General features: G+C 32.2%; 2 protein-coding genes across 2 annotated transcripts; both read right to left on the bottom strand.

Moving 5' to 3' along the window:
- Window positions 1–270: 270 nt before the first annotated feature.
- Window positions 271–3,246, bottom strand: Arp1 (Actin-related protein 1). The gene is made up of 7 exons (XM_018536667.1): window positions 3,183–3,246; window positions 2,808–2,872; window positions 1,921–2,247; window positions 1,490–1,799; window positions 955–1,128; window positions 758–820; window positions 271–563 (listed from the first exon to the last, which is right to left on the bottom strand). Exons 1-7 carry the CDS (start codon window positions 3,228–3,230, stop codon window positions 420–422), a joined length of 1,131 nt encoding a protein of 376 aa, XP_018392169.1. The 5' UTR covers window positions 3,231–3,246; the 3' UTR covers window positions 271–419.
- Window positions 3,247–6,207: 2,961 nt separating this feature from the next.
- Window positions 6,208–9,213, bottom strand: GCS1 (mannosyl-oligosaccharide glucosidase). The gene is made up of 3 exons (XM_018536698.1): window positions 9,034–9,213; window positions 8,464–8,657; window positions 6,208–8,387 (listed from the first exon to the last, which is right to left on the bottom strand). The coding sequence occupies exons 1-3, from the start codon at window positions 9,211–9,213 to the stop codon at window positions 6,314–6,316; spliced, it is 2,448 nt and encodes an 815-aa protein (XP_018392200.1). The 3' UTR covers window positions 6,208–6,313.
- Between the last annotated feature and the right edge of the window lie 1,891 nt (window positions 9,214–11,104).

Genomic DNA, 11,104 nt, shown 5'->3' on the forward strand with positions numbered 1-11,104 from the left:
AAGACATTATTTACATTATTTTTTTAAAAGAATCTTGAGATGTACTAACTTTCTTTTACTTTTACCATATCGTACAGTCTTTGCAAAATTCATGTATATATCTATAATTATATGTTAACACAACCATATATATATATATGGTTGTTTAGATATATATATATATATATATATCTAAATGAAGTTACGTTAAAGCAAAAACAAATTGAATCGGTTTTTGCACTATATCGTGATCCTAAAAAATACGATTAGAAATATCTAAATAATGTCTCCCTGAAATAATGATAGAAATTATGAATTACTATTCAAAACAATTACGAATTATACTGCGATACATTTTGTTATCGTGCCGAGTGTGCCATTTTGTATTATAATAAAATTATTCGATATATAACGTTCTCAAAAGCTTCTTTAAATTAAGTTCAAAATGTTTTACGATGAATAGCCCGTATACCATCTTCATCAAACTCTCGTTTGCTCACCCACATCTTCTTGAAGGTGTCTAAAGAAGCCAAAATCGAACCTCCGATCCAAGTACTATACAATCGTTCCTGAGGCGCTGATATCTGTCATAACAGAAATAAATCCATAATTTTATCTTTGAAAATCCTTCTTCTTCGTCTTATGTTAGAACTTTGGCCTGTGTTACACCTCTCTCAAATACTTATAGTGCACACATTAATTATTCAATTGCCACAAGCATAATTAAAAAAAATTGTTCATTCATTATTTTATTTATTAATTTTATTTTCACACTTACCCTTATTTTAATGTCTTTCGGTGACATTCTACGAATCTCTGATAATAATCTATCACCAAAACCCTAATAATAAATATAAGAATCTGTTATATTACTATTACATTATTGCAATAATTTTTTATAAATATAAAGATAAGAACATAAAAAATATATTTTTTTAGATTCTTTCTTTGTTTTATACAAATGCTTGTGCTTACTCGGAATAGTGTCGATCCTCCTGATAATACGATATTTTGGAATAGAACTTTTCTCAAATCCAAGTCGGACTTTTGAATAGAATATGTTAATACTTCATGAAGGCCTTCGCATTCTTCACCTATTAGATCTGGTCTAAACAGCACTTCAGGAGCTCTAAATCGTGCCGGACCAATCTGTATTGAATGAGAGATGTATGTAAAAGCAATTTAAACTTTTTTGCTATTTCAAGTTATGTATGACTAATGCTTATGTATGACTAATGCTACAAATGTAGAATATTAATTTGAATCTGGATTCAGTTCACTCAATGTTTTTCTAATTCTTAGAATGATAGTTGAGCTTAGATTAAAATTAAAGTACATTAATGCTTGTTTCCATTAATGTACTTTAATTTTAATCTAAGCTCAACTATCATTCTAAGAATTAGAAAAACATTGAGTGAACTGAATCCAGATTCAAATTAATATTCTACATTTATGAAAATGGACATAATATTTTTCTATTAATTATTACTAATTCAAGTTATTTTATTACCTCCAAGTGACTGCCATCAGGTAAAACATACTGAAATTTTTCAGTCTCTATTGTTTCTTCTTTTTGGGGATTACTGGCGAGGTAACACGCTCGCTCTTTAATTATTCTGACAATTTCAAACTCTGCAGTAGTTTTAAAATTAATACCTTCCTTGCGTAAAAGTAACCTAAGATGCCTTGTAACATCACGTCCTGCTATATCAACTCGCATTATACTGTGAGGCATAGCAAAACCTTCATAAATAGGTACAGCATGTGTAACACCATCACCAGCATCTAGAACTACTCCTGTGGTTCTGCCTGTCGCATATCTGTATTAATAAAAACAAAAATAATTGTCGTACAATCTTTTGAAACAATATATCAAAATTTTAATTTTAAAATTGAAAGTTGCAAATTATTATGACACTGATTATTACAAAAATTACTCACAAGCTAAGTACAGCTTGCATGGAAACAAATAAAGCTGGAACATTAAATGTTTCGAAAAATATCTCGGCTGCCTTTTCACGATTCTTTCTGGGGTTTAAAGGTGCTTCTGTAAGCAAGACTGGATGCTCCTCACTAAATGTAGCTAACTGGTCTTTACTATAAACATAAGACCAGATACGCTCCATATCGTTCCAATCTGTGACTACACCATGTTCCATTGGATATCGAAGAGATAGAAGGCCACGATGTTCCTCTGCTATTGGACCCACGAACAGATCTCCTTCCAAAGCACCAGCCATAACACGTACATGTTTTGGCCTACCAATGCTACCAAAGAATCATGTTCTTTTTTATCAATCAATAATATCAATATTGCACACTAATGTATAAACTAAAAGTTGTGATTTATTTTTAAAAATCTTTCATATCATATACAATGTTTTTAGTACAAATTTATCTTTTTTTTAACATTTTAATTATAATTTTTAGATAGTATAATATTGTATTTATTTGAAAAAAAAAAAAAATAAAATTTGCTTCATTAAACAATAATAAAATAGAAAAACTCAACTAAATCATTTAAGAGAGACCTGTCTAATGTGAGCTCTGGAGCCAAAATGCATAGTCATCAACGTAAAAAAATCAATATGGGAGGTAAGATTTCGGAGATTGTAAAGTTTTGATATATGTGTGTGTCTGAACGACACTTATCATTACTTTACAGTTCATGAAATCTTATTCACACTGAATTTTTGCATTGATGGCTATGCGTTTTAGCTCTAAAGCTCAAATTGGACACAGATCTATCAACATATTATCACCTATCAATAATTTCCAAAAACAGAAGACACTGCTACGAAATATCAATAGTTTTTCCTGCTACTTACTAATTTGGAAATCTGCATTTAGGTATCTGGTCACCTGCAAATCCCGCCTTAATCACGCCAGATCCCTAAACAGAAAAAAAATCAGATGTAATGATAAGGCTATGGATCCTAAACCAGAAAAAGTCGTCACAGCAACATCATAATCATTATTATTATCGATCGGACTGCCGACAATATAATCTTTGATGACGTTTTCGTATACGAACAAGAATCAAGATATAAATAAAAATGAAGACGTAAAACAGCAATGCAAATGCGAAGGAAAGCATTCATGTTCTTTATTATACGTCCTAGTAAAACGTTGACAACCGACATTGCAGTTTGATACATCACTCGCTTTCTAAATGGTAGAGGAGTTCGATAGCAAGTACTTACGTTATCGATAACCACCGGCTGATTGATGATTACATCATACGGCTCCATAATACGCAATTGGAATGTCCACGCGATTTTATTTCGATCGAAAACCTACAACCCACGATCGTAACCCCAACAGGCACACACCTATCCTTCGAACGAGGCGTCTGAACAGTCTGAACTCTGAAGGGAGTCATCAGTGATGACAGCGATTCTGCGATACGATACGAGAATCGTTTCTCGAAATGCATCACGAGCAGGAATACCAACTATCAACCGTTGTGTCTGTAATCTGTATTTTATTCCTGCACTGTCTGCACTAGTGCACACTGCACATGGTGGCGATAAGTGAAGTGAAATAAATATATGTTTGTTTCATTTCAACTTATTGTACCGCGTATACTAGTTCAGACAGTATAGAAATAATCAAACAGTGCAGAAATAAAAAACAGATCTTGTTTTTTCGGCATTTTTCAGTGAGAAAGGAAGAATGGCTGTTTAGCAAAATGATTACTTTTCAAATCTTGGAAGTCTTTTTCGCTGAAATGGAACTATTGCTTTAGATCTAAAAGTATAGTCTAATCAGCGCGAAAAAGCTTCCAACATTTGCAAAATAATAATAACAATATTCTGCTGAATGCAAGTTCAGTTAAAAGAAATAGAAAACATATTTCTAACAATATTCTAAGGATTAGACTAGAAATTCAGATTTTGAATTTGACCAGAGCAAAAGTTTAGAAAAAACAATACATATGATTAAAATATTGTTTCTAAAACAAGGTTTTTTATTATTTAGAGTTTTTTTTACAAAATTAAAAAAGATTTTTATCATTTATATTTTTTTTTTTTAACGACATTCAGGATTATATGAATTTAATTACTTCATGATATAAATTACTTTTATTACATAAATGGTAAAATTAATTTCTAAAAATCAAAAGCTGAAGTTTATAAAGGTAAAAGAAAAGACATTCATTCTTTGTCCCAATTTGTAAATAACATTTTATTATGGTAGGTACACATATATAGCTTAAACTTATTTCGAAAATTATTTAAAAATGATGGCTAGAGATTAGTAAGAGCATTTTACACAAAAATAAGTGTTATGCTCCGAGTTATGCTACACTGATAAAACATAGCGCTTCCTCAATAAGAGCTTAAGATTATAGATAAGAATATACTAGTTTTCATAGTAAATCACAGACAAGATTTTAAATCTAGCTTTTTCCCTCTTGACAATTATACTTCTTATTCTTAGTTTAGGGCAAGTCCTGTATCAATACATCTCTTTCATATGCTTGTGGTGTGCACGTTGCTTATTTAAAATATATTAAGAAGGATTAATAAGAGTCATGCATCAGTATTATCATTAAAAAAATAAATATCTTTAAAACTAACACATATATATTAATAAATATGCAAAACGCTAGAACATTTTTAAATTTAAAAGTTACAAAAATAAAATAAACATGAAAATGGCATTGTAAGAGTCAAAAGAAAAGAAAAATTAAGAACAATACATATATTCTAAATTAATGAACTTATAAAATTAACCTAAATATAACATTATATAACAGGTGTTAATTACATAACTAGTTTCGACCACCAAATCTGGTCCTCTTCAGATGGAACACTTGACGTTGAAATATACAAAATTATGTTTTTCCATAGGACCAGATTTGGTGATCGAAACTAGTTATGTAATTAACACCTATTATTTAATGTTATATTTAGGTTAATTTTATAAGTTCATTAATTTAGAATATATGTATTAATTTGTTGTTAATTTTTCTTTTCTTTTGACTCTTACAATGCCATTTTCATGTTTATTTTGTTTTTAAAGAAAGAGTCCTTTATTTAATTTATATTTGTTTATAAAAATAAGAAAATTAAGAAAAAATCGGCGCTGTGAAAATATTACATGTTTCGGCCTTGTATTTTGACCCTCTTCAGATATACAAAATTATAACGCAGAAATTTGACGAGTATGACGGTTTTGTTAAAAAAACTCCTGCAAATTTCTGCTTTTAAATTTAAAAATGTTCTAACGTTTTGTATATTTATTAATTTGTGTTAATTTTGAAAATATTTATTTTTTTTGTGTTAATACTGATGCGTGACTCTTATTAGCCTTTATTCCTTCTTAATATATTTTATCAAGAGTCTTTTAATTTTTAATTGCTCATTCAATTTTCACAAGCATATGGGACCTACAGTTTTAATGCCGGTTCCGAACGGCGAATTTTTCGAGAGGTGTTTCAAGAATCTGTGGGCAAGAATACTCTCGGGAGGTTGCCGGCCTTTCTCGAGAGACACGAGCATAGATATTTTGGTTTCTACCACAAGAATCAAACCCGACAATTATACAATATATATAATAACATCATTATACCCCTCCCCTCCCCCCCCCTTACACATACACACACACATACATTGTATCATTTTACAAAACATACATGTTAAATATACAGACTTCATGATACTAACAAAATAAAACTCAAATTTACTCAAGTGTAAGAATAAATTTTATCTAAAATATATCTAAAATATATTTTCAGTAAGAATATAGAACTTTCCACTAAATCACTGTGCCAAAAAATATGTACATATGACAGTACAAAATGATTATGATTATCTTATTTAGTACTTATAAAAACATTATAATTAGCGCTTTTATTAGATAAGATGCAATTATCTAGAATTTAAATTTAACTATCAAAAACATCAGAGGCCATCAAGATATCAAAGTATATCACACACACATATATATATATATATATATATATATATATATCTTCCCAATTAATATAAATGGTATGTGCGAGTGTATCATGTATCTATACATAGTAGTTTGACATTGTTACAAATTTTCTTTCAGACAATACAACTCCCATATAATATATTATAACATAAAAGACTAAAATAATACACACATAATGTAATATCAATATAACAAAACAATATAATTTTTCTATCTTAAATGCAAGCGTTATTCAATATCGATAAACCCATGTGATAACTCTGAATGAACACTGTCTTTTGATTTCATTTTCGATGAAGTAATTTTGAATGATCAAAGTCAATATATTGTTACGCCCAGCCAGTACTAGGAACGCAAAGACGCAACACTATATACATTAACATCACATTTAATATATTTCTGCCATAAGTAATACTACCAAAGAAGTCCAACCAGTAAAAGGATGACTTCCTTTACCTTTTCCTTCTGTATCATCATACTGTTCCCACAAATATCCGGTCTTTTTATATTGTATAATAATATTTTGTATCAAATTTTTTCGCAACTCTTGGTATATCTTTTTTGCGCTTTCCTGGTACGGTCCCTTTACATTAGAATAATAATATGCTGCTCGCACTGTCAAGTAATTCAAGTTTATCCAGATAGGACCGCGCCAGTAAGGCGCGTCGTGCTGTGTATTATATTTCATGTATAAAGGTGACGTTTTCGCGAGCGAACGCAGTCCGTATTTTGTCCATAGCAAATCAGGATCTCGTAGATCCTGCAGTATCTTCCCCAACTGAGGCGAATCGGGTTCGACAATCTGAAGAATGAAAGGAAACAATGATACATATCCAAAAGTTGTATCGACAAATTTCAACAATGGTTTTTCCAGTACAACACGTGTCATTTCTGGCGTTATTTGCACATTAGATTGCTGTTTGCGGGATGGCGGTGGCACGATTTTTTGTAGAACCACCTTGTCAGTGTGCAAACCGTAGTCGGAATATGCTTGCGCATTCGGCGACCAATGTAGCTCGTTCAACAAATTATTGTCGGATAGATACCGATATGTTTCTTGATACTTTTTGGCAGGATAACTCAACATTTCAGCAATGTTAGCCATAACGCGAGCAGCGTATGCGATCCAGCAACGCAAATCGACGTGACGCTCAGCGACACTCGGATGAGAAGCTCTGGGGTAATCATCCAAGCCAGATGTCAGCGTTTTGGGATTCAATTCTCTAGTAGCCTTTTCATCTCTGCCTCGCCATCTGTATGTACCAGGTAGCTCGCCGATTTGCGTGGTATTGAACCATGAGAACCATGCCTGCAGTCGTGGATACAGTTTGTCAAGCAAATGGAAATTATGTTTCAATAAGTCCTGCTCGCTACGCTGGAGCAAAAAATCTAGCGTCAAAAAAAATGTAGGCGGATTTGCATTCGTGTTGATTTGAGTTATAAACTCCTTGGGAACTTTAGCTACAGCTTCTTCACCAAGAATCATCTCTCTTGGTATCCAGCCCTCGATATTCATTAAATCAAACCAATGGCTTATAATATCCAATTCTATCTCTGTGTCCCAAACAGAAATCAATAAACCGTGAAAACCTTCGTCCCACAAAAAACCTCGTGGAAAAAAGCTTCTACTTGGTACGGCAGTATACAAAGGTGCTTTCCAATAAGGCACAGGTCCCTGAGTATAGGTACTTTGCACCTGTGAAGTTCCATAAAAGTAACCTATCGAACCTATAAGATTCGAAAACGCCATCTTCGCGAACGCCACTTCATCGTCCTTGTATCCCTTAGACTTCAGATTGAAAACACTTTCAAATTTCTTTGAGAACTGTTCTCTATGTTCTTTAAGAGCCTCATCATAATTGTTTCCTGTTAATTTATCCATCCTATTACTGAAACTGCCAGATTCATAACTAACTTCGATCTCAAAAGGAATTTTTCCCGTCACTTGAGTCACAACGAAATTCGGATCCTCTCTCTTGCCTTCGGGAAGCAAAGGCAACTGTTCACCAGCTAAAACTAAATGTTTCTTCAAAGATCCCTTCTGGGCCGCGATGCGGAGATTTTGCAAAACTGTTCCTTTCAACACATTTAGACCGAGAGCGACTGTCGATAGAAAGGAATGCTCTTCTATAGTACCATTTATTAAATTCACATTTATACTAAAAGATCCCAATCCCTGCGTATTTCCTTCTATTCCTGTCAAGCGATCGTAATCTCCAAGATTAGCTTTTATCCAACCCTTTGTGCCATCCTCGATAGCGGTATAAAATAACAATGATATCTCTTCGAGGAATAGATGGTCCATAATCTGTGGGTTTTCTAATGACACCGCAATTCTTGCAGTCCAATCACCGCCGCGATATCCACCACGCTTTTTGACGAATGTTGTTCTTATGAGTACGTGATTATCTACTATTTCCTGAACCCCAAATGTTCGTCCGTCATGCTCCAGCCATGCATATCTAACATTTATAAACTATGATTAGTGACATTGCTAAACTCTTTATTCATCTGAAAAAGATTCTAACTATATAGTACCTGTTTAGTTCATCACTTTGCTCACACCAGTGTCTAAATCCAGTTCCATCATAACGTACAAAACGTGGAAAATACCACATTAAACCAGTCACCAAGGAATAAGGGTCTCTTGTTTTTAAACCAAAATATGCTCCAGGTCGATAGGTGCCCCAATATCTGTCTGGTACTTTCAATCCAGATGTATATTTAACTAGCTAATTTTCAAAAAATATTCAAATTAATTATATATAAAATTATAAATCCTTTTTATATTTACGTTTATATTTACAAGATATTAGATCTGTTCTTTTTCCACACCTCAAGATTGAACTCTGTGGAGTTCATATTTTGTCTTTTTCTCTAATATGAAAAAAAAAAAAAGAAAAATGAACTGTGCAAAGAGTTCAATTTTGAGATATGGAAAAAGAACAGGCCTCTTAACAGTAAATAACACCCCAACACCTTCAGAAACGTTGTAAAAATGTTCAAAAGTTGTTGCATATAATATGTTTTAAGAACATTCTAAGAACATTTCCAAAATGTCTATCGGATAAAGTGTGCTATATAGAATTATTTGATAATAGATTCTACCTTTTGTCCATCATATGGAGTATTAACTCTTGTTTCGAGATATCCTTTGTACCCAAACCAACCAGCAATAACCATGCTCACAATGACGATTACACAATTGATTGACAATCGCATTTTCTTATTTGTTTTAGCCCTGGCTCTTGTTTTTGGGACTCTCTCTTGTGCTTTATTTTTCACCATGCTAGAAGTATTCCGAAATAAAGAAATCAAGGAATGACATTCTTATTATAGGACAAGCTGATATAATAATATACATATTATACAAAATAATTTAAAACAAAAGTGTCTATATCTATTAAAATAACAAATATATGTGTACCCACATGGCATGAAATATTAATATAAATCATTTTTTGAAATATTTCAATAAAATTTCAGAAATTCAGAGATGCAATAACCATAAACCCTTTGGTACCTCTAAAGAAAATATCAGTGAAAGTTTCAAAAGTATATTTCAGAAATATAAAGCATAAATATCTCAATAAAATATTTCAGAAATATTATATAAATATATTGTATGAAAAAAATAAAAATTTCAAAAACTCAGATTTCCTGACATTTATGTCAGAAAGATGTTATAAAATATTTTAGAAATATTTCTGAAATATTGCATGCTGTGTGAGTATACTGCTTTCACGAAATCAATAATGCGGTCAATTAAAAACATTTAACTTCCTTTTATGTAATCGATAATTATTTTTTTTTTTTATTTTTCCAGTCACTGATAAAACATTATTTTATCGAACACTTTGTATTTCCTGACCTATCCGACATCATTGAGCAAAATTTAATTATCTATTCGCAAATATACTGAAACATATACGTCAAGATTTCGTGTAACAGTATACGAAGAGAAGACTAATGGAAAAATTCACCGAGCTAGACGGATCAACAAAATCCTCCGAGCAAAACATGACATAAATGAATCATCGATCGCGAAATCGAAGCAAGTAGATGTCTAAACTGTCGATGGCTGGATTGGAAACATATTTAGACGTATTACGTACCTTGCGTAGCAAAATAAAGAATAGAAGGTAATGTCTCGTTCTAGTTTCTAAAATTCGTCGAAATCGCTGTGCTTCTTTTGACATATGGCACGCCGGTTTAGTTAGGTTATCTCTTACCGCCTGTCACTCGTATCGTGATAACATATCGTGAGGATTTCTCGACTTTACGGCGCCGTCGTTAATATCATATCCAATCGTGTCTCAAATTGGCAAGATAAAATACGAAACATCACCACACATCACTCTGATACAATTATTCAAAAAAACTCCGTATCCTTTGCTTCAAATTAACAATCATTTCATTTCTCGAGCGTTTGTACGCTGAAAGTCAACAGAGGATAATTATTTAGAATACCCCCTTCTCCCGCACCTAAAATCTTAATAAAAATACATTCATTCGAAGCGTTTTCACTCAAAATGAAAGAAATCTCGCAAAAAAAATACGGCCTTGTGAGTCGAAATATTAATCGTTAAAGTTCAAGATTTTAGAGGTTAAGATACGAAGAATTCTGAACTAGTTCTGAAATAGTGTAATAAGCTAATAAGCAGGGGGGTCAAACTTCTATCAGAGAGAAGCCTGAGTGGACATTGAACTATGTAGCCATTGTCCACGATCATGTCGGTAATGTCCACGATTTCTGGTTCGAATCTTCCCTATATCTATGATTTTTTTGGTTCGAATCTTCCCTATGTCCATGATTATCGGTCAAAGAGATTATATAATCTCTTTGTTATCGGTCCATTAGACAGACAAAGACAAACGATTGATCGAAATAAGGCAAAAAGAACAGGCCTATATGCATGCACAATGAATAAACGCTAGTAAACGCATTTTACATGCTTTTTATGATTATTTACTGGCTGACAAGAGGAGTGAGCTTTGACCCACTTTTACAGATAATCTTATTATTTTGTTTTACCTAAATTTTCTTTATTTACAAAAAGCATACCAGAAATTTTAATGTATTATTATTTTGTTTATGACGTCACAGTCCAATGTAGTCGCAGCGATTACTCAGGTTCCTTAAAGAAGAATTAATTTATTGTAGTAATTAGCAATTACT

This window comes from Cyphomyrmex costatus, unplaced genomic scaffold, assembly GCF_001594065.2.
Source record: "Cyphomyrmex costatus isolate MS0001 unplaced genomic scaffold, Ccosl1.0 scaffold158, whole genome shotgun sequence".
Taxonomy (NCBI): domain Eukaryota; kingdom Metazoa; phylum Arthropoda; class Insecta; order Hymenoptera; family Formicidae; genus Cyphomyrmex; species Cyphomyrmex costatus.

Coding starts and splice junctions, on each gene's coding strand:
- Arp1 (XM_018536667.1), bottom strand. CDS start 3,230: ATGGAGCCGTATGATGTAATCATCAATCAGCCGGTGGTTATCGATAAC. Junction 1,800..1,920: donor ATGCAAGCTGTACTTAGCTT/GTGAGTAATTTT, acceptor TTATTAATACAG/ATATGCGACAGGCAGAACCA. Junction 1,129..1,489: donor CTGATGGCAGTCACTTGGAG/GTAATAAAATAA, acceptor CATTCAATACAG/ATTGGTCCGGCACGATTTAG.
- GCS1 (XM_018536698.1), bottom strand. CDS start 9,213: ATGGTGAAAAATAAAGCACAAGAGAGAGTCCCAAAAACAAGAGCCAGG. Junction 8,658..9,033: donor CTCCATATGATGGACAAAAG/GTAGAATCTATT, acceptor TTTGAAAATTAG/CTAGTTAAATATACATCTGG. Junction 8,388..8,463: donor CAAAGTGATGAACTAAACAG/GTACTATATAGT, acceptor TATAAATGTTAG/ATATGCATGGCTGGAGCATG.